The 24,668-nt window shown below is 40.5% G+C and overlaps 1 protein-coding gene and 1 long non-coding RNA gene across 2 annotated transcripts in view; one reads left to right on the top strand and one right to left on the bottom strand.

Moving 5' to 3' along the window:
- Positions 1 to 1,470: 1,470 nt before the first annotated feature.
- LOC122991963 lies at positions 1,471 to 24,635 on the top strand. The gene is made up of 3 exons (XR_006405954.1): positions 1,471 to 1,480; positions 4,817 to 4,819; positions 24,024 to 24,635. It is a non-coding gene; the product is annotated as an uncharacterized LOC122991963 (long non-coding RNA).
- Positions 3,910 to 24,668, bottom strand: part of LOC122991962 (obg-like ATPase 1) — a 46,206-nt gene continuing 25,447 nt past the window's right edge. The window contains exons 8-11 of the mRNA XM_044365446.1: positions 10,905 to 11,045; positions 10,261 to 10,357; positions 6,463 to 6,585; positions 3,910 to 4,374 (exon numbers count right to left, since the gene is read on the bottom strand). Of these exons, the coding sequence (XP_044221381.1) occupies positions 4,273 to 4,374; positions 6,463 to 6,585; positions 10,261 to 10,357; positions 10,905 to 11,045 (463 nt within the window). The 3' untranslated portion in view covers positions 3,910 to 4,272. The remainder of the gene's footprint in view (positions 4,375 to 6,462; positions 6,586 to 10,260; positions 10,358 to 10,904; positions 11,046 to 24,668) is intronic.

Here is a 24,668-nt window from a genome sequence, read left to right as displayed (position 1 = left end):
ACTTTCCGTGCACTCAGGAGCTCACGGCAGTGAATGGTGGATATTTCCAATCACTCTGCTGTCAATCCAAGTGTCAGGTAAACACAGGCCAATGGAAACAGCTTTAGAAAAACCTTTGCAGCTATGTCTGTCTTACTCCTGGAGTCCTTGGAAACGTATCAACAATTTCTACAAAGACCTCCAAGTTAAAGGTAAAAGTCAAATATCCTAAAAGCAACACCAAATGGTGGATGCAGTTGCCTACATGAGACACATATCTGCCGTGGTGTTTGTCTTCAGACCTGTGAGTGTTGTCTTCTGCTCCAGCTGCAGACTGTATTGACAGACTTTGTATTCCCCTCCTGAGAGAAGTCTGTACAACAATTACCCAGTGGGAGCTTCAGTACATCTATAAGGATTCAGTGTGATAGATATAACTGTAAACAGACCTGTATCTATGACCTGTTCACTGCACGCACACAGACTGTCTAGCTTTCTGTTGTCTTTATTATTATGGTGGAGAAATATGATACAAATGATGTGTTTTATTAGCAAATCAGAATTTATGGATTTGAAATTATAAGCAAAACATAATTATTCAATGCAAGCCTCTTCTCAGTATCGCCTGGGGGTGGATATTGTTATTGTTGTGGCACAGTGCAGAAATATAAAGGATAAGAGGAGTGACCAAGTGAGTCCACAATGGCTCTTTCATATTAACATATTGACAGTTGTTTTCATGAAGGCCAGTCCAAGAGAGAGTGACCCCACGGAGAGAAACTGCCCTGCTGGAGGCACCTTGTGGGACACTGTAAATGGGACCTGAGAGAGAAAATTGAAACTGGTGCAGCATGGAGACGTGTGGATGGAATATCAAATGTGTGTTATGGACAACTCTGAAGCACCTGAGACAGGAACAATCACACTGTTTTTGTTGGAGGTAAAAAGAATGAACTGTTGTACGTAAAGATGGTTGCACAAAATGTTTTTATAGTAATTTTTACTGTGGAAATACTTTATAAAGATGCACACTATATAAATATAGACTCGAAACTAAACAAAGACAACAAGGTTAATCAAATTTAAGCAGACAATATAGATGTTATATACAGGTAAGAGATATATCCATATACATAAACATCTACTAGACAACAGACATACAGTTAGTCAGTCCAGTGTCTTTATACAACATGTGTAATTGTTGCTGAAAAATGTATAAACAGGGATAAAGGTCTCGTTGGTTGTGCATTAGTAGTTCAAGATTGTATAGCAATGAAAAGAATTCTGATTAAATATTATTTAATAAGATGTTGGTCGATATATAGAGGTTGAAACATGTTTTTACAGTACATACAGCCTGCAAGATATTATGCACATGGTTTTGTAAAATGTGAATGTGTATGTTAGGCTTTAATATACTGTATATGACTATATGACATGTATTTTATTGCACTGGGTGATTTAAGTGTTCGATATGATGGCACGTGTGAAGAAACATTTAGTGAAAATAGCTAAAAACATATTTTGCTGCAATTCATTAAAAACTGAAACCTAATCCTAATCTGTTGCAAAAATGCTAGAATGGTACAGAAAAGTAACTTTTGTGGTTAATAAAAACTTCAGATGCAAATGAGATACTACATTTTTCATATCTGTCCACTTTTCACTCAACAATGTGCTGACAGTAGTTTATCACTCTGACATAGGCAGTAATAAATCAAAGCGCCAAATTGTGTCAAAATAGTACAACACGAATGGTTGGAAATTGTTGCATAAACCCTCATAAATGAACATCAAGTGTTACTTTGATTCTGATTCTATATTAATTTAATTTCTATTCTGTGTACAGTATAGAGTACAAGTGTCAGACTGAGAAGTCACACAATGGCAATAATTACAACATGGCAACAATTATTGTCATCCAAAATAGAGATAATTCCCTCTTTCTAATGATATGATACAATACTTATATAATAGCCATTGAGTTTCCCAACACAATCCCTTGTGCATAGTTATGGCTCTGAAAAATGTTATATAGTTATTTATATGTTTATTTGTTACTAACTCAAACATTTCTTTTTGTAATTCTTCAAAGGTCTTTGGTGTGCATGTGATTTACAGCAGCAGGCTGTGGTCTGTTTTCTTGGGTGTGTGTTTTAAAGCACGCTTTCCACTTTGTGCCCGTTTTGGTTTGATCCCGCTGTGGTTTGCCTCGGGGCAGAGTGGCACCGCTTGATTGATGGTGCTGACAGAACATTTGTACCAACAGAGAATTTGTCACATTTCTGAATTGGTTTAGGTTAGTCCGGTTTGGCAGCTTTAACCGTCCACCCACGTCACCTGATAATGTTTATTAACACTTTTATGCATATTTGTTTTCACCATTAACTGTTGGTTATGTCTGCATATGTATTTGAAATGTGCTCCATGAAGTCAGAAGAGAAAGGACACCAAACAAGTTTTACTATTTAATAATTTTTGCCTCTTATGTGGCAAAATTGTTGGTATCCACAATATTTGGGGACAGAACAAAAAACTTGTCATGGTGTTTGGCTCCTATACAACATCTGCATGATTTTAAATAGCTTTACTACTCTTCCTAAAAAAAAAGATTTATTGTCATTTTATGAAAAACAAAATACTCCACCACCCAGACCACTGGGAACAACTCGTCAGTTACTGAGCCTCAAAACTACAGCAGATGAATAATCTCCTATGTGGGGTTTAGGTTGGCCAACATCACCACCAACCCTTGAAGAATGCAAAAACAGTTTTGTTTCAAGCCCTCCATTGTGCTTTCCAGAGGATTTGCATGGTTTCACTTAGCAAACAGTTGGCTGAAAACAGCCTGTTGTTGTATAGAACACAGTATATGAGAGCTGTACATGTCGGTAGCAACAACTTTCCTATGAAGAAGTTCCTGGATCTGTTGCATGAAAAATGTTTGGGTGATTACAATCAATGGTTAATGCTGAAGCTACCAAGCAAAGTAAGCGTAATGTTATTTGATTCACGTTGTCGTCCGTCTTTCGTTACATCTAACCACAATAAACACCATCCTATATTTTGCCACTGATCTCAAACCTTAAAGACTATAATCCACCTTATTTCCATGACAAACACTATGCTTTGTAGTGCTAGCACAGGCTCTGCTCCATAAAACATCCTATCCAAAACTTGGATATGCAATACTATCTCTGTAAAATGACCATTTTTATTCAATCTTTTTGTTCCCATCAAAAGGCCATTTTGTTCTCTGCAGTCTTAATGGTTACAAGATATTCAGCAAAGCACTGCTGATCTACAGCTCTTTGTTCGGACTCCCACGGAGAATACAATCTTACTTTGGAGCACCGCGGCTGCACCCATACAATTCCATCAGCATAAATTCTTCACAAACACTTACACACAAAGTATAGGGGAGAGAAAAACACTACTCCAGACAACAGGAATCGTTTTCTGGTTGTGCTTGTGGATTGTGTCAACTTCTATTTTCATACAGCATATCAAATATGTGGACTTTTTGTGGAAAGAAAAACATATTTGTAGGAGTGTATTTGCTTTTAGTAAGAAAACTGTTAACAAAGATGCTATGCTGACAATAATTGAGGATTGTAGCTGAGTACTGTACTGATGAGGACACATATTCATCAATCATAAATGAAATAAAAACTGCAAATGAAAGGTTAACTCAATCACTTCACAAATAATAATTTAAACTGACCACTTCTTTTGGCCGAAACACCTGCATCCTGCATTTGCCCTTCTAAAATCAGCATCACTTAGCAGATTTAATTATAATCGTCCCCTCTCTGCTACAGTCAATGTCAGCTGTGTCTTTTAATTCTCTAATCAGTGGTCGGCAGGACCGCTATCACCATCCCCATGCAGCTTCCCACTCAATACAGACATCCCAAAACACACACAGACTGGTTTTGTCAAATGTTTTATTGAGTGTAGACATCTGGGCTACTGTAAAACATGCATTATCTGCAGAAGGGGGAGAGGAGCAGGTGGCATTGTCCCCGCTGTCAGCTGTGTCAGTGCTGGCACCCGTGATGGAGATTAATGAAGTATCTGGAGAGTAATATGCTCCTTCAAATGCTGCTACAATTTGGAGTGGGGGCCGATCCTGATCTTAAATAGCAAAGCTGTCAGAGTTTACTGAACCTGTGCTTTAGCACAGAGGGGGGATTTGATCCTACAGGACAGAAAACAAAAAGTGAGAGTGTGGCAGTGGGTGTCAGACCAGCACAGTCAGTCAGTTATGTAAACCAGTGAATTCTTCTTGTATCACTTTTTCTTTGGTGCATTTGGTGTGTTAAATTTGAAAAAGATGATGTCTCCATCTTCAACAATGTAGTTTCTCCCCTGTTGTCTGTATTTTCCTGCTGCCTGTGAGAACAAGAACAAGAAAACAATATTATTAAAAGCAAACATATATTGTATACACTGTTATATACTTTAGCTATTCATTAATTGGTAATAATAGGAATTATAGAGTGCATAATAACCATGTATATTGTAAATAATAAAAGAAAATAATAGTGCAGGATTAGTATCCAGTCTCTTTTATCACCTACAATAACTTAACTCCAATTGCAAATGTCATACTCTCCCTCTCCCCCTCTCTTTTTCCTCTCTCTCTCTCTCCCACACACGCCTGCATCCATGTTTTGTTCAAGGGGTGCCTGAATTCCCACTGAGTGAATAATCCTCTCTTCTGCCCATTTAAGTTTCATGTGCACAAGCACAAAATGTTAATAAGTCTTTGATTATAGCACTATCAAACTTCTCAAGGAAACAAAATAAGTTCTAACATTTCTTTTGTATACAGTAAGTGTTTGTTCTCCTTCCCGGCAAACTCAAAATAATTGACTTGAAGTGCTAATACGGACAGGTTTATGCATTCTGGTTCTGCACAGCGCACAATTAATTAGAAGAATCAATGTCCCTTTAAAGGCTCAGGAGACCATTTAATCCAAGCTCAATACCACCAGAAACACTGGATGGAGAGGGAGACAGGAAAAAAAAAAAAATCAATGGCTATTTGTGATTCCTGAGTATGTATTAAACCAGACACGTCTAACTGGTTCATTTGCACTTGAAAGCAGCCATCTGGAGCAGCAAGCTTGGCTTAAGCAGATATGATTACTAATAATGTGATATCCCCGTACATGGGCCCTTTTCAGACAGCCTATTCCCACAACTGGCATTAAATAGCATGGACCTTAATGCCACAGTAAGAAACGCTCCATGTTGTTATGAGGCCCAAAAAGGGATTAGTAAGAGAGCATGCAGTAAGGAGCTGACACTCAGATCTCAACCTCGGATAACAATGGTGAAACCCCCAAGAGACCGACACATTTCACCCTTTGTTTGCAGCTTATGAAGGGTGTGGACAATACACTGCTGCTGCATTAAATATTAAATACTTATTTTTAAAAAAGGGCTTGAATAGGAAAGAGATTTAAATGTTTTCATAATGCTTCATTTCCACACTGGTCCCTGCAGGTCCCTGTGTGTCACCATAATTACATTAGTTGAGTCTGTAAGTGGGCACACGGAGCTGATAGTGGTGATAGTATGGGATTTTAACAGCGTGGCTTATACAGCTGCTGCTCACAAATGTCACACATAGCAAGGTTAGAGTCACTTCTGCTTTAATTCAATTAAATGAGAATGAAATTGAATTTTTCCTCTACATAGAAATTAAATTAAATTTAGGGAGGGAAAAAAAAACATCTTTGACGTGAAAGGCATCCTACAGTGTTGATTAACTGATTATTAACTCTGTACCTTCACTTACTAAATTACAGTTTGCTGATATGAAACTAAATTAATGTCAAATCTGGAACAATTGTTACATAGCATTTTAAAGCATTTAGCAAAGTACCTGCTGTACGCCCAGTTATTGTCTTCACAAATTCACCATGAAATCATTTGACAGGAGTGTGCACATGAACAACCCACAGCCCAGTTAAAAGGTCAAAACAAACACCGGCCATCATAAAAATAAGATATGCAAGTCACATTTCCTTGCCACCCATCCATGAAACAGTCCTTATTTGAGGAATTTCACACTTTATTTAACTTGCTGCTTTATATCACTGTCACATTCTTACAGTGGCTTGGGGATTTGGCGACAGAGAGCTCTAAGCTTACAGCGCACTCTATAGATCTGATAAATGCCTGGCGAGGTGAAGAAGTGCTACCTCTGAGCAACTGTGCTGAGCTACGAGCAAGAACTACCATCAGCCAGTTAAGACACATTGTGATAAAGATATGCACAGCTGGAGCAGAATGGCAGTGTTTAGAGCCAGAATCAGTTGGCTTGTCAGGAGTGGTGCTGGAGTGTGTGCAGTAATTTCTTCCCCTGAGTAAAGGTGAAGAGCAGTTTGCAGTAGGAGCTGTGTGGTGACTGTCAGCTCCACTGATCACAGGAGACTTCCCCTCATCTCCTCTGGCACCCTGACTGCTCACCTTGACAGCGTTCTCGCTGCCTTCCTCTTTAAAATCCTGGAATTTCATTACTTCCGCCATAATGAAGCCCTTCTCAAAGTCTGTGTGGATCTTCCCTGCAGCCTGTGGAGCCTTAGTTCCTTTCTGTCACAAGGAAGGAAAAGAGAGGACAAATGAATTGTTTTGGAGAAGATGGATTACAGCATGCGAACGACACAGTGTTTGATAGGGTGATAGCGTTGTGAGCATCACTCGGGGGTGTTTTCAGTCAGGGGTTTTCTTTTCCTCACTCCTGATTTCTGGATAGCTTTCCACTAGGCTGTGCCCTGCTAGGACAGCCTGGACACCGATAAGGACCCGGCACTGCTATCAATGCCTTCTGATTCCCATTCCGTGTTGGTATTGATTTCTGTCCAAGCAATCTTGCCTCATTGTGGGTCGCTGCTCGGTTCTCTGGTCATAGCAGCAAGAAGACCCAGTGTTGCAGTGAGAGGCCAGGGTGGTATAGACCATCAGGCCTTGTGATTTTGATACACCAGAGTTTGGTAATTCAAATTCAATTCAAACCTTCAATAATATTTCTTTGTGGTAAATGCAGGACTGCATTAAATTCTGGAGTATGTGAGTCTGTTTTGGATGTCTTTAAATTGACTAGACAGTAATGATTTTATGTTCAAAACATACATTTAAATGTGACTCTAAAGTTATTTCAGATGCCAGTTTGATAGTTTTATAAATTCTTTGTACCCTGAAATCCTCTTTAACACTTGAAGACACAACTGGTGACTGATAAAATGTGCAATTTATATGCACTGAAATAATGCTGGGCAGAAATGACAAATGACCCAAACAAGTGACGTGGCTGCTGTGTATCATTATGACTCCTGCCTGTCGACCTGCTCGCTCTCTCTCTGCTCTGCAGCTCTGTGCTCAGGAACTGTTGAGCAGTTTTAATTATGTATATAATCAGGTTGGGGTCAACATATTTCATGCCAAAAGAATGATGCGTATTTAATGACTCTAATACATTACCATCTCTTTGCAATCTCATTGACGGAGTGCTTGTGAGTTTAACTACCATTAATCAGCATCAAGGTTTGTCTATCTGGAGAAAAATAGATTAAGGGAGGGATTTTTTTTTTCAGACGGCGCATTACAAGAGATCCACATTGTCCTAGTTAAGAGCTATGCAGAGCAGGCTGATAGATAATGGTCACCTCGAGGCTGCCTAATAAAGCATGTTAAAGGACTTAGGAACACGACATTACTGAGTGTAGTTTTTACAATGCAAGATGTATTGGCTTAATATAGTTACTCACTGATGCTTACCTGACTAAATGCCCCTCACACACAATCAAGGCTGGCTGTAATCAGTTATGTCGAGGAGGACAACCGTGTTTTTGAGGATGTCTTTGAAGTGTTTCAGGACTTTTTTTGTAAACACTGAGGACATCAGTCATGCTGAGACGAGTGTGCGCCTAATGCCGGTGATGTCATCTGACAAATGTAATGCATCCTGTGTAAAAGGAGAGAGTGAGCTCACCTTCCCCTCTGGCCTGTACACAGTCTGAGACGCCATCCCCTGTTTACAGATTTCCATAGACTAATACTAATATTACTATTAATAAACAATTATGCTTAGGTGAGTCATTTAAAGATGATGTTTCTTATTTAGAAGTCTGATTTGGTCAGTGGCAAAAGAATCATAGCATTTTAGCTGCAATGACATCACCTGCATTTGCATTTCTGTGCAAAATGTGAATATTTGTCCAAAGTAGCAGCAAGGGGCATTTTGTTGACAGGTAGTCTAAGGCTCATGCTGTTTAACTGTGACATCCTACGTCAATAACTAGCCAAGAGGGATCTTCTTTGTCAACCATCTGACAAAGCAAAATAACCTGAAAAAATCTTGAAAAAGGAATAAACAGTACAGAGTCTGTGTGCTTATTTCCTAATGTGTTGCAACATTACAAGGATATATTGGATACTGTGATGAATTCTCATTTCCACTGCATGTTAAATATATGATATGATTAAATAAAAATACCTGTAACAGTTCATCTTCATTTAAGAACCACATATCTATTATTTAAAGTACATTTTGACCTTCCACCACCAGAGATGTCCTCTCATGAGGGAACTGGTCCAGCCCTAAATCCAGCTTACCACATGTCAATGGGGTTTATAGTAAAAAAAAAAAAATTGACAAGTGCTTTGTTTTTGTGAGAAATCGATAAATGGATCTATAGTTGGTGTCTACAGGTGTTATGACCCAGAGCTCATATTCCAGCCAGTGCTGTCCTGCCAGGTTCACCTCAGCAGTTAGGCTCCTTCATACATCGGTTTACACTGATCTTTAGAAAAATGAATTAAGTGGACTAGCATAAGGTCTGCTTTGGTGGTGAGTGGTAAACAGTACACAAGACCAGGGTCCTGACACTCACTCACTCCTTAAATGCCATTAATTCCAGTTTGTACTAAATTACTAAGGACCATGTAATTCATGTAATCATACAAGCGTCATGAAATGTCAGTAGATGGGCTCAAACTTGCCAGATAATTATATAAATATTTTAATAATTTTGTTGTGTTGTGGACTTTGATAGTGGACTGATCCGAAATAGTGTTTCAGATGAAATTTTATCATTGAGCATTTAACATTTGCTATTGAATATAAATCCTATTTAGTTTGAAGTATCAGTTGTAATGCTGCTGATCAATTGTGCACATTCACTTTGATACCAAGAAAACTAAAATTCATACATCTTTATACAACCTGCTGCTGGTTCCTAAAAGTTCTTAAGAAACCAGGTTGAGACCTTAAAAAAATCCCTTATAGGCTTTTTAACCATAGTATCCTGTCAGAGAATATGATTCACAACAAAACCACAGCTCTCATTCTAAACTGAAACTTCACAAGATTTTTCTGTCATTGTTGCTGCCAAATAAACAGAATTCAACACACAGCCTATTCAACAAACTGAACAATGAGAACCTGGAGAATTTCCATGGCTCATATTCAGGGAACAAAATCTTGATGTAAAAGTTTGATTCAGTGTCAGAATTGCAATCCCTCAAAATGTCTGAGGAGATGGAAGAAAGACTAGTATACAACCCAAATCTTAAAAAGTTTCTCAAAAAGTTACTTTGTTGTATCTTTAAACCTCCTACATGTAACTCCTGAATCAGTCAAATGCCTTATTATAACTGTACTCAATCCTCCCATTTGCTAAAAGAAAAGATTTTTTTTTTTTACACAACACCAGCATGCAAAGCCAACATCTGTATTGATGTAAATCCTGCGATCCCGTTGCACAAAGCTCTCAGCGGGCCAGGCTCAGTAAACTGAGACACACAGGGAGGAGGAGCTCCCAGCAAGGCCCACAAACAGTCGAATGAAAAGCGACATCAATTTTGGCACAGACAACCTCCGTCACACAGATTAGGCAGGCACAATGCACAGGCTCCTTATCTCCAGCGGCAGGAGGAGGGCAGGCAGATCTGCACAGGATGGAAACATTCTCATGGACGTAATGGGCAAAATCAATTGTTGCCCTCCTCAATCAATGTAGCCCCCACTTTCACTGTTCAGCAGCTCACCAGTAATTGAAGTTATCCTTGGCCTGTAATGACTAGCTAAAGCACAACCATGACAAAGTTGAAAGTGTGTGATATCAGTGAGGGTGCCAGCAGGGTGGAACGTGGGACACTGTGTGTATTCGTTTGTGTGTGTATGTGTGTGTGTGTGTGTGTGTGTGTGTGTGTCTGGTACACACTCTCGCAGTCTGCACATGTGCACAGCAGGCAGCTGGCTCTTACCCGAATGGTCCATGCACGGACCTCATCTGGTCCGGCAGTGAAGAAGTACTCCAGCTGCAGGGCTGCATAGCCTGCCTTGATGATCTTGGTCAGGGCGCTGGTGGGGAGAAATTTCAGCTTGAATCGAAGGGTCTGAACTGTTTAAGTATTCTTTATTGCCGCTGACACCTAGACAAAGTTCACTTCAGCGGCAAGGCCCCATTCATTCCAATATAAACTCATTAAGTGAATAAGATGGGTCACTTCGTTTCACATAAGACATTCAACTCTCCAATGGTTTCTTTGATTAATTAGAAAGCTTGTAGACTCATTTAGCATTTTTAAGAATTCAGCCCGATGCCTTGTTCTGTGCCGCGAGAAAAAAAAAATCAGCTGTCACAATTTTTCTCTCCATAGAGGTTTTCACACGAGAACAATAAACCCAAAATGCCCAAGTTATAATTATACCTACAGATGACAGATGACAGTTAAAAACTTAATTTAGAGGAAAACCCTTTGACTGAGTTGTTCAGTAAGAAGAGGGATCCTTTGCTTTATAATGGTAATTACTCTGCCATTTATTATTCTATCAGCACATGCAATTAAAGGAGTGCATGGAGGACACAGCTGATAATAAAGTGTGGGGAGACTGAATGCTAATTAACCTCTGCGTCTTGTGCTCTGTGCAGTATTTCTCCCTCTCCTCTTCACTCTGGTCCTGTAGTTGGCTCTCCAGGCCGCCGCTGAAGGGGATGACCAAGGCCCCGGGGTCGTGACTGTCCACCCACTCCTTGATTTTCATCAACCTGGTAAAACGGCAGCCACAAAACTAGTTAGAAGATTTAATTTACATTAAACTATTTGTTATACGCTGATGCATGCATATTCATGAAAGACGCTGAACAGGAGACTTGATTTCATTTCGAGTTTGACTTTCTCTCCATAAAATTTTCCAACCAAAATCTCTGCTTGTGCTCATATGAAAGAGCACAAATTCACAAAAATTTAAAAAGAAATGCACACTTCATGACCAGTGATGGAAGAAGTATTTAGATCCTTGAAGTAAAAGTAGCAATACAACAATGTTAAAAAACTCCATTACAGTAAAAGTCCTGCATTAAAAACCCTACTTCAGAATTGGTAAAAGTGCAGATGTACTAACAAGAGTACTTAAAATGTGATATATATATACAGGATCATTATTATTGATGGATCAATTAGTAAGAAGGATTTTACTGTCACACTGGAAGTCATTTTAACTACTTTTTGTACTTTTGGGCAAATTCATCTGTAAAAGTGCTGATCGTATTTGCCATTTCTATCTATGACTGAGTTCTAAAACCCTTGAACAAATGAAAGAAAAACTGTCACTGAGTCTTTTTGTAAATTAAATCAACTTATTCTAAAATGTTCTAGAAATGAGTGTCTGTATCTTGAAACAACAAACAATGAGGTTTGTCAGATTGCTGCACTCGAATTATGAAACATAAAATACTTCAAAACATTAATGACTTGGTGAGATTCTCTTTTCTCCGAACAATACATTATGTTTTAGAGGTTGATTACATCATTTGTATAAACTTTCAAAGTAACTATAGCTGTCAGATAAATGTAGTTGAGTATTTCCCTGAAATATAGTGAAGTAGAAGTGTAAAGTAGCATAAAATAAATACTTGAATACTTGAGTAAAGGTACAGTTACATTCCAACACAGTTCAAAACACACACAAAGTTTTTGTTCCTTTGCCTGATTTTTATATAACACATAAATAGTTCATTCACTCAGTGAGTATCCAACTAAACATTTACCTTAAAGCCAGGAAGGAGTAGCAAAACTAACCACTAAGTATTTCCTTACTTATAAATGTCTTTGTCATTCTCTTAACTGCCTGAGTTTTTTTCTTTTGTCTTCCAATCCAGCAGGACACCTGACATTGCAGGACAAAGATATCCTCACAGTTAATGGTAACTCTCAGTCAGAACAATATAAGGGGGTTAGGGCAATTATGAGATTAGCCCCGCAAACTCTCAGGCTGGGATTGGACAGGTCTCAAAGAACAGCATCACACAAATCCATTTTCACACGGCGGGCTGACAGAGCTCCTAGGCTGGATTGATTCTAAAGGGTCCCTGTCATTATCTGTAATCCTAGTTTCCTGTTTAAAGCCCATAAGAATCAAAGACTGGGAGGGACCCAACCACCTCAATACCACATCTATTCCAATAACAATGTCACTACTTTATCACCTACAGCCCCATATCACTGCTCCTACCTAATGGTTATCAATATACAATATATGACAGGGTAACAGGCCCAGGAAGACCATAGTTTTGCTTTGATTGGATGTTTTTCCCAACAAGGTAGAATCAGATGACAGGGTAAATCTGAAATGACTCATATGCGAGTCCGTCTGTCTGGTCAGATGCACATCTATTAAGAGCCGTAACCTAATATTTCCCTTTCTGTTATGTATGCAGAGAGGATGACTGCAGCTGCAATAAGGTGTTCACCAGTATCTCACCAATAAAGGACAGAAAAATAAAACACATTAAGTCAAAGCCAAAAACCTGAAAACAAAGGAGATGGCTGCTGCTCCAAGAGGGGAAAACAATCCAATCTAAGATAATAACAGCTGTAGTTTGTCACTTTTAGCAGTAAAGCTGAACTGTCTCCCCTGCCAATGCCTGATCTTTCTTCTACTGAATGCCTTGCTCTGAAATGTAAACCTCAATACTCCCTGACGGTGCTTCTCATCTACCGCCCCCCCACAACCAAACTCATCTTTCCTCCCTGAGACACACAACCTCCTCGCCTCACTCTGCTCCACGTCAACCAACATTGTCATTGTTGGTGATATGGATATACATGTTGACAACCCCTCCTGTCATTTTGCAGTGGAGTTCCTGAGTCTGATTGAGTGTCTTGGCCTGAAGCAGCATGTTGATGTTCCTACTCACACCGGGGGGCACACACTTGACCTGGTCATCACTGACTCTGCCCCCATCAATAACCTATGGGTCTATGATCTCAGTGTGTCCAACCGCAGGGTGGTCTCAGTGGATCTGACATTTCTGTCACCCCATACTAAACCTAAGCATCAAATGCTTTTTTGGTACTGGAAAAGCATTGACCCAGCCATCATGACTATAGACCTCCAGCACATCACCTGCCCAGCTCCTGCATCAGTAGATAAACTAGTGGCACTCTACAACACATCTCTGAGCAGTGTGTTTGATCTTCAAGCCCTGGTCAAGATGTGTGAGGTCAATTTTTCAAGCTCTGGTCCCTGGTTCACTCATGACCTGCAGAAAATAAAGACAGGTCTGGAAAGATGCTTCAGACGTTCTGGGCTCGCTGTCCATAAACTGGCCTTCCGTGAACAGGGTTAGGGTTAGGTCTCAGTTCTACTCCAACCTACTTAATAACAATCCTGGCAACCCAAAGCATCTTTTTTCCACCATAAGTTATCTCCTGAAGCCACAATCATCTTCCCCAATTGAGGCTACAGAAGAGCGATGTAACAGCTTCATTGACTTTTTCAGAGTCAAGGTCAACAACATGATGTCCAGCTCTTCCTCTCCGCCTCCTCTTGTCATTGACCCTCTGTCTGGGAGCTCACCAGCTCCTTGATCACCCAAACTATTAACCTCTCTCTTCAAACTGCTAGTGTTCCATCTTCCCTCAAGGTCGCAGTCATCCGCAGTCACCCTGGACCCAGAAGTTCTTGCCAAGTTCTTGCCATCCAACATCCCTTTCCTGTCCAAGGTGTTGGAGAAGGTGGTTACTTCTGAGCTTCAATAACAACCTATTTGAGAAATTTCAGTCACATTTTTGTTCAGCATGCAGCAATGAAACAGCTCTGCTCAGGGTTGTGAATGACCTGCTGATGGCATGATGGTCCCCCTTCCTCTTAAAGCACCTCCACACCGCCATTGGACTCTGCACTTAAGTGGTTTCAGTCCTACCTTTTTGGTAGGACTCAGTATGTCTCACTGGGAGGATGCAGGTCTAGATTGCTCCCTATCACCTGCGGTGTTCCGCAAGGATCGGTTCTCGGCCCCATCCTGTTTACCCTCTACATGCTCTTCCTTAGACATGTCATCAGCAGACAAAGGATGTCTTCGTATTGCTATGCTGATGATACCCAGCTGTACATTAAAACTGCCCCAAGTCCTTCTGTGGCCATGTCACACCTCAACCCCTGTCTTAACGAGATAAAGGACTGGATGAGCACACATTTTCTCCAGTTAAACAGTAGCAAAACCAAAGCTCTCCTTATTGGCACTCCACACCAGATTCAGTCATCCTCACCTTTGACAACCAGGACATCCCCCTTCCCTCCTTAGTCACTAATCTGGGTGTTAGGTTTGACCCTCAACTGACTTTTGATGACCATATCTATGCAAAACCTCTTTCTACCATCTCAAAAACATTTCTAAACTCCACCCCACTCTAACCTTGTCAGATGCAGTGAAACTTGTCCATGCCTTTATTTCCTCAAAACTGGACTACTGCAATGTGCACTTCATAGGGATCCCTGGCAGGAGCATTCAGAAGCTCCAGTACATTCAGAACAGCGCTGCCAGGATCCAGATGAGAGTGCAAAACCACAAACATAAAACACCAATTCTGTTTTCATTGCACTTGCTCCCTGTCTCCTTCAGGATTCACTACAAAGTCCTGCTACTTACATACAAATCCATTTAAATCAACAGACATGCGTCTCCCTACCTACAGGAACTGATCACACCACAAACCTCCACCCGCACCCTCAGATCTGCCAGCGGCTTGCTCCTCTAGGCCCCCAATACTAAGCTCCGCACCATGGGGGTTTGAGCCTTCTGCTCTGCTGCACCACGCTTGTGGAACAGCCTTCCTAACCATTTGAGGGCAGCAGAGACCCTAGACTCTTTTTAAAAAAAGGCCTAAAAACCTTTTTTATTCAGGAAGGCTTTTTCATCATAACTCTTATTACTATTTTCTTTATGTCCTGTGTTCTATGTTATTAATACTGTAGCACTTTGAGTTTCACTATGAATGAAAAGTGAGGTACAAATTAAATGTATTATTTATTATTTATTATTTGGTGGCACATTATTTGCATTCCTCAGGTATTGCATTCTCTACAGGCGGCTGAATAATGATTCACAAATCACTCTCTCCACACCAGTCAAGGGCTGTGATCCTTTGAATAGACTATTGTACCTGAGACTGTAATTGGTGAAGACTTGACAGAGCTGAGCCAAGCCAGCCAAGTAACAAAGAGGCTCTTGGTAGAGGGCTGAGGGATGATTTTAATAATGTGAAGGCGAGACGGAGAACGTGAGCTGCAAATGAGCACGGGGGTCTCTGGGTCCTTGCACTGAGTGACACAGGACCAGACAAACACCTTGCCACAGGAACATGAAACACCCCCTTCCCTCAACTCCAGAAACAAAGCACTGTCAATTAAGAGCTTTGATGCTCCGTCAACATGACTCCCAAAACCAATTCTGTCAACTTCTCTGCTGTCTACCCACGCTACTTTGCAATTTGTATTTGTGTCCTTTCCAATTATTTGCTTGAAATTTTGTATGGATTGTGTAAATTGGGGAAAATGTTTATGTAAAACATGCCACGGGTTTTTTTCCTTATCTTTCGGTCTTTCATGACATTTAAAATTATAAAGGATGCTGAATTTCACAGAAAATTAAAGTGCTGATAAGAATTATGTTTTCACTGCATCATGGCCTCTTTATGTTTCAGGGTTAAATCATCTCTGTGACATATAGCATCTCCTCTTTTTCTGTAACATAAGAAATAGACTTGATTTACTTTTTAAAAGAGGGTGTATTAGCTATATCTCTTTTTTCCTTATCATCCACATCTTATATGACAAAAGTGAAAAGATCCAATGTGGACTTGTGAAATTTTACAATCAAAATAATGTATAATGTAATGTAAAATATTTGTTAGCGGAGGTGCTCTTTGAAAAAGCTTTAACAAGTCTGAGTTACACAAAAAAAAAAAAAAAAAATCCAGTGATAAAATGTGTGTGTGAGTGTGCGTGTCTTGTCAGTCTCCCATTATGTCCCGGCATCGAGTGCCATCTCTCACTGCTCGGTTAATAGAAAGATTCAGCACTTTCTGGTCTTGATATCCTTCTCTGAACAAATGATGCCTGAAATTTTTATTCTTTTTATAATGGAATTCCAATGGCCTTTGCTGCAAATCAAGTGGAAATTTTTGCATATCAAGTGGGAAAAATTAAATGTTAACCACGTTTTAATGTGATTAAGGGTGACAGGGACATTATTTCTGCTAATCATTCACCAGCTTGAAGGCTCAAACAAGGCAGAGGAACAAGCCATGTTTGTGCTTTTCCTGATGCTCTCTGACAGTAGTTTTCTTGCATATGCTTTCATCTAACTTTTACAAATCTAAAACATGAAATATATTTATATTTTTAGTTCAAAAACATAATTTGTCAATCTGTTTATCTTACATGTAGAAACAGCTTTAGATTTCATGCTTCCTGCAATTACAATACATCTAATTTAAAGCTCAACATATTGTGAAATGACAAAATAAAAAAAAAATTAAAAAAAACAATTGGAGCTTCCACAACAGACTGGATCTGAATGGAGACGTCCCACAGGGGGCCACCCTCCGGGGCTAGTCTATTTGTCTTTTTGTGTGGGAATCCTGAGGGGGGGATAATTCCTCTGTTTCTGCATGCCTGGGGCTTCCCTGGGCTTTGTCAGAGCTTTGATCTGCTTAAATGGCTCAGGAGGGGAAAACAATGGGAGCTTCTAAAGTACAGGGGCAGCTACCTGAGACAATGACCTGGGCCTGCGTCTGGCATACATTCATACAGGTTGGCTTTATTAGGAGTGCTTAGCCAGTTAAGCCTGTAAAAGGTGGGCCATCTTCTCCAGTTTGAGTGCTCCTTTCAGATGCAATTGAATGCTGACAGACCTGAAGAGTAATCCACTACCTGCATCCTCCGCAACTCCATCACTGACACACCCGCAGGTGGAGGGCCCAGCACCTGAACCTGCCAGCCTTATGTGTTACTGAGACATTTCACATTTCTTTGCAGCTGTTGGCTTGCATGCCAGGCACAGACTCATCAAGTAATAAACCCTGGGTCCCCTCTGTTCTGCTGGTCACAGGTTGCAGGGACGAACATCCTAGGGGGTTAGGATGCTGCGGCACACAGCATATACTAACCCCCTCCTCTTTCCTTCCTCTGTGAAGGGAGACAGAAATGAGAGGTATGAGCTCATGGTGGCTTTTGAGGCTGGGAAGTCGGGGGCTCTGTGGGAAGCTTTTCATCCTCCCAGTAGTGAGCTCCTGAGCGACGAGAGTGCAGACGCTCTCTGCTCCCTGTGGCCATGGCCGCATGGAAAGCCATTACACATCAGTATCTGAGAAGGAAGGATATCTGACACACACACACACACACACACACACGCACACACACACGGACACACTATTGCCAATATTGTCAACTTCTTTTAGTCTTCAAAGCAATCATGGGCTGGAGGAAACAGAGCCCATTGCAGGCACAATGGGAGCAGCTTTAATTAAGAGCATCATCTCACATCATACCTAAAACAAACCTCGAGGGTGGGCTGGTAACAAGCTTTTTTTGAACAAGTTTCTTTACTTTGATAACTAAACCCATTACACTTTTGAAGACAAATCTTGTGACGTTAAATGTTTGCACATGATAGCTAAAAAAAAGAGCCTAACACACAAACCTCCCCAGTTTCATCTTTATGATGGTCGTTGAGACATTATCAAAGCTATGGCCTTGTTTAGGGCTATTTGTGAGAGCTGGATGAAAAACATTGGAAATTCAAACAGTAACCCACAGGAGTACATTGTACATCACCCAAAATAATTCTCTATATGGGGTATCCATGCTGTCATTCACAGCGGTTGACTGGGCGAGAGAAAATAAGGGGGCTGGGGTAGAGTGGGGGAGTCATCAAGATGTGACAATTGTGACAAGAGCAGGCAAAGTGTAGCGCCGAAGAACACCACACGGATTTCTCCATCTCTTCTTTTTTTCCAGGATGACAGCTTAATGTCTACCACATGCAATATTTATTCTCATCGTGTGTCAGACTGTCTAGCTGTCCTAGGGAGTACAAAGAATGCCACTTATTAGAATAAAAGCAGAGGGAAGGTAATCAAGGACATATGTAACATCAGCCAATCATGCCCCCTTCCAATCCAGCATCTTTTTTCCAACAATAATCCTGATAATAAGCGTTGAGGAGCTGTATGTGGCAACACTAAATTCATTTATTTTTCTCATTAGAGCTGGCAAGGCTGCAGGCGACGCTCTGTGGCATGTGTGTTCACTCTTAACCTTATCACAAAGATAATAAAAAGCATAGTCCAACAAAGCAAAAGCTATCAAGATGTATCATTAGACAGACTTGAAACTTGCAGACATTTCTTTTTATGTCAGCAATGCCAAACTACAGGCTTTACAGGGTGCCTTCAGGAGAAAGCAGTGCTGCTACAGAGGTGTCCACATACGTTATGAACAGCAGGAGACTCACTCAGCATTAGCGTCTTTGGGCTCGGACCTGATAAATGAGGGAGAAGTGACAACCTGTATTGGATTTTGGAGAGCAAATCTCTTGCAGGATCATTATAAAGCAAACAAGAGGCTCATTTGCTTTTGTGACAAAAGAAATGTCTTTTGTCTCAAATGTAGGGTCTATCTCATTAGTTACAACAACAGCACCATGTCTTGACCACCAGGACAAAACAAAGACAACGGGGTGACATGTGACATGTCAACAGTGTCCTTTCATTGCATGAACTAGGGGCAGTCAATAACCAGGCTAACTGGACCGACAGGACTTTATTAGCACCATCTGTTTCGGTTTTACTGTACAGCCTCTCCTGTTGTTTTCTCTCATTGAAAACTAGCTAAAGGGATCCATTAGGACTGACTATGGGCAGTGGGGTACACATGTTACCATGGAAAAGTGTTTCCCAGGATCCCACACTGCACAAGGAGAGAGTGGACGACTGTGCACAAAATAAAAAAAAAGAGCAAGTGATCGTATATCTCCCACATGGCTTTGAAAAGTGAACTGTAACTCCCTAGATAGTAGTGCCTAAAAACTTGGATGGAGCCAGTGGTTTTGCACTCAATAAAGTTTCAGATGTGTTTATGAGAATTATGGTTTGGAGTGGCTGAAGTGGGTTGCAGAAACTGCTTTCATGGAGTGTCTTTAAGTGAATCATAATAGTCCCTTCCCCTCCCCCCGTCTCAGTTTTTCTGCTGTCTCTAAAATCTTGTGGGGTACTCAGAAATGGCCAGCTTTTTGTCAAAATGATCAGACAAAAAGAAAATGCATGCTCTATTTACCGTATGACTGGTTTGGAGAAGACATAGGTAAAGCAGGTATAAGCTCTCAAGGCAGCACATCTGACATGCTGCTACTTCTGGTGGAGCCTCCTCTACTTTAATTGTCAAAGCTCCTCCTACAGGCCAACTAGAGTATCAGACTCAGAAAAGTAATGTTCCTGTCTCTCTCCTCCTTGAAACGTGGTTGGATTTATTTAAACTTTGCCCCAGAGATGTTATCTTATGTTTACACTGTCATTTAGATGACACCTCACCAGAGTTATTCTGGAGTTATTCTACATTTTTTTCTTATTGTCAACAAATACAGTATAACTTCCCTACTCTTCCACAACTAAAGACTTTAAAAAGAAGTTACAAATACACAGTTTCAGAAAATAATAAGTAATAAGTAATTTTCTGCAACAGCTGGTTTTTAGTAAGTAAATTAAGCAATCATTACTCAAAAAGGAGAAAACTGTGCATTTGTTGGGGACTATTTTCAGCCGTGGATACATATGGTGTGCTAGCGAGTATCTGCAGCAACAGGATGGTGTCCATGTTCATTGTAATGAAGGATCATGTCACCCAGTGCAATGATGTGGCTTATTGATATGTTATTCATATTTTTGGATGACAATGCAGATGGCACTGAGGAACAAGATATATCAGACTTTGGCTACATAGACAATACCTGTTAGAAAGATTTTTAGGACAATTTTTGTGAGATTTGTTGATAATAATAAAAATACAAAAATTTCCAGCCTTATTCTTTAACTTACAACGAGAGAAGAGGTTGGGGTTCAGTGTCTTGCTCTGAGGACACTTCAACAGACAACAATGCTGATTGCTGAGATAAAACCGATAACTTGTCAATCCCAAGTCAGTCTCACCAAACAAGTTCTTTTTCAACATCATAGTTATCTAAAATGGCAGATGACAAAAAATGTGGCACAAGAAGATTTCTCAAATGTTCTATTTTCTGGTATGATTTTCTTATATATAACACCATACCAGACAAATGTGGGAAGGATTAATTATGGAAGATCAATTTACGCCTTACTGTCATCAAAAAGATGATTAAAAAAGGTTGACTGGAAGAGCAACTGTGGTGCGCAACTATTTCAGCTGTGGTTTCCCAACACAAAACACAAAGAAAAGCAGGACAGAAGTATCTAATGTGACACATGTTGGGAGGCAAATCATTTTCAAAGAGATACTGTACTGTACATTTAAATGATTGTTATAATAAGAGTTAAGGCAAGTCTATAAAAACAGAAGTATGCATGTCTGTGCCCATACTGTACATACATACATACAGTGCACACACACACTTGCATACAAGCAGACATACAGGCCCAGGCACAGTCTCTCTCTCTCTCCCTCAAACACACAAACACACACACACACACACATGCACAAACACACACATATAGGCACACTTAATAAAAGCTTCAAGCAATGGTACCCTGCAGTTCTTACACTCACCAGGAGAACCCACATGGCAGAAGCATTCACAGACAGGTCACGCTTGCTGGTTTCCTTAAAGGTCAACTCATCTACTTAAGAGGCACCAATTTACTTTAATGCACATTGTCCAAAAGAAGAAAAAAAAAGAAATGACAAGAAAGACATCACAGCATATCTGGAGTGTTCTCCACTTTGTCTTTTGCCTTTACAAAAAGTGACTGCTCTTAGTTCTCTGAGGAGGATGAGGATTAAATAAACATTGGATATTGAACCTATTAAAAGAAATAAAGACTGATAAAGATGGCGAGGCTACAAGCTTTTAAAATAAACAATATCTTAACTGACAAGTGAAAACACGCTAACGCTGGGAAGGCTGCAGCCACCACATCATCAACAACGCTCTAATGACCCTCTCTAACACACAAACTACAGTATGTGCACCAGAGAAAAAGTCTTCCAGGCAGCTCACTGACGCCGAGGAAAGAGGAGAAAGCCTCTTGATAGACTCTTGTAGATGCCATTCCCTATCACGCAATGCCTCTCAGTCATAAACACATGACAAATGCGGCCTTAATCATTTTTTACGAGCGGGGATGTGCAGGGGGCAGTGCATGGCTAGAGGGGAGAGGGGAGCGGTGAGCAGCAGGCGGCCCCCTCTGCACAGAGGAGAGGGCTGTGTGGTAAAGTCTCCTCTGGAACATCACTCGGCCAGCGCGCCTTTGATCTCCACACCGCAATTACGCCAGCATCCAAATGAGCATGGAGTCGCCTCTGAAACAGACTTCAAACATGCACATGTACGCATTCTCATACACATGCACTGTATAGGATTGGAGCCATGTGCTCCTCTCAACAGTAAATGATGTACTGTCTCCAGCAGAGAACCTGGGGATGAAAGGAGGCCTTGCTCCTCGTCTGATCCTTCCATTAATGATGGCTTGCTAAAGCTAATACTGTGTATTCTTGTCTAAACAAGGGCAGCTTGGTATGTGGTTCCCGTACTCCAAACAGGATGATCTTGGTTAACAATGGACTGTTTCTGGAGCCTCAAAAAGTCTGTTAAAACTACTATAAACTCCAATGTGTGACCAAAGCTAGTGCAATAATTCATAGTGTTCTTAAAAAAACTGTCTCCACAACTTGCAATTGAGTGTTCATAAAAATAAAATCAATTAACTAATATATATTAAACCCCAAAAATAATGTTTGGTAGTGCATGTTGCTGAAATGAAAACATTAACATTAAAGCCTGACAGGCAGCACGCATTGAACAAAACACCTCAAATATAAAACAGTGCTTGAAAAAAACTCTGGGAACAGAATCTGTGAAATGGCCTGAATGAGAGAGAAGATGAAATTGGCTTATTTGCCTCATTCTAGGATTCGCCTTCTTTTCCTCCACACATTAAAGCTGAGATTGCAATTTGTCTTGCTGTTTGCTTTGAATAGTCCTTAACCGTATCATCATCTCAACTGTGCTGGTGGAAAAACACGGGAGCATGGCGACAGCCAAATGGCAGTCTGGCGTCTCTGCTGCAGACTAGCTGCCATTAGGGCTGAGAGCGGCATTTATTGTATACAATTAGGGCCAGCTAGATCTACCTGTAATCATCTCCATACAGGTGTGAGCTCCTCTCTGGACAAGGGAAGTGACTCATCACTTGTCAAACATCAGCACTTTGATGTTGGCATTGTTCATCATGAGGCCCTCAGGACACCTGAGCACTACCTGTTTAAAAACGCTTTATGATTTATTGCATTTCACACAGTTTAAAAAACACACACGCAATGAGAAAAAAAAACTCTTCCTACAGGTGACGGATGTTCCACATGCCATGAATCATTTGATTTATGACTTCTCTCCCTCCTCCCACCGTCTGACAGTCATACTTTTGTGTCAGGAACATTTTAGCGAGCAGTCATAGGTAAACAACTTCCCTTGTAACACAATGTTGCCAAGTAAAGCGCTACAAAACAAATTTTGTAAGAACTGACACCGCAAGCCTAGAGGGCAATTGGAAGAGTTGGTGTTATTGACAAAACGGCTGTAGTGTGGAAAAGTAGCCCTTTCAGATATAATGGATATCTAACACCAGTTGTCTAGATCTGCTCTTGCTGCGGCTAGATGAACATGACTTTAAAAAGTGTTTCTGACAGAACAGGAGGATTACAAACTTGAAACATAGCAAAGTTTATATTAATGTGTTAGAGGGCGTCCTCAGGCAGTTTAGATCATGACTGGTGTTGCCTCTGCAAAGTAAAAAATACAAATGTACCCTGTATATTAGCATCCAAAAGCAAGACACCCATCTTCTTCTACTCACTGTGTATAAACAAAGCCTCAGTTGTCTTTGTGATCTGTGGGAATCTCACGCTTGTAAAGTGAAGCTTGTAAATCATGCTACTAATAGCTATTCTTGTCTTGAGCAACAACATGTGAAGACAAAACCAAATATTTGGAGCACAGCAATTTTAGATATTACAGTATCTAAAGTTACTATAGGTAACTTTCATCTTGTGTTGATTTTGGCAGCCCCTGTGGACAAAAACGGTAGTGTTTCCTGGAATGAAGACTGCATTTCCCATGAGCACCACTGCCTCGTGTCATAAAGATCTTGATCTGGCATTTGTTTTGGAAGCGAGTTAAAGACGCAACTTGTTTTTTTTGTTTTTTCACTGCTTTGTTCTTCCTACCACTGCTCCCTCGCTTCAGTCACTCTCTAGCCCACTTGACCATTGCTGCTCTCTCTCTCTCCCTCTTTTTCTCTCGTCTTTTAAGTCTGGAAGCTGACAATGAGTCTAACTTTAGTTTCAACATTATCAAACAAAGAGAAATGTCCTCCCCTCGTCCCAGTAAAGTCTTTGTACTCCCTCATGTTACAATGCTAAATGTAATGTAAACACATGCTCTTCCGGTCTGCATGCCATAAATCATTTAGCCGGTAGCAGGCATTTCGAGTAACGATATAGAAATAGCTAATCTTCTTGCTGATGGTCTCTTTTGCTTATGTAGGTCATATAGAGGCATCCGTATTAAACTGAGACTGTTTCATAACCAGTTAAAAACTCCTTGTAGTTGCTTTAAAGAGTTATCCTTATGATTTATTGACTGTCTCCAGAAGTTATGAATTACTTGTTTGGCTTTGAATGTACTTGTGTTTGTTGCTTTGTCATTTAAAGCTTTCACTCTCTTTGATATCATATGGAAATGAGAAATTTTGATGGAAAATGGGGACCATATGTTAGTATGTGCTTAATGAAGTGCAGAGTCTGGGGGCTGGTTGGGGTTTGCAGAGCTGGATGTTGTGTTAGAGCATACTTAGTGCCACCTCCAGGCAGATCCTCTCACAAAGATGTGACCGTTTCTGTCAGCAGGAGCTCACAGTCAGTAGATCAGTGCGAATAACTCACACACACACACACTTTTCACACCCAAGCACATGCGTACACAGACACATGCACACATTCTTTTCGTAGCTGAAATGCAGATCCAATCAAAGTTAGTAGAAATCAATGTAACTCCACACATAAGTAGAGGGAAAGCTCTTTGGTGATGATTAATGAGCGAAATGAGTCGACTCCCGCCCTTCTTCGAAGCACTTAC

The sequence above is a fragment of the Thunnus albacares genome, chromosome 11, assembly GCF_914725855.1.
Source record: "Thunnus albacares chromosome 11, fThuAlb1.1, whole genome shotgun sequence".
Taxonomy (NCBI): Eukaryota; Metazoa; Chordata; class Actinopteri; order Scombriformes; family Scombridae; genus Thunnus; species Thunnus albacares.
Note: the sequence above shows the minus strand (reverse complement) of the source record. Positions and strands in the feature narration are given on the sequence as shown.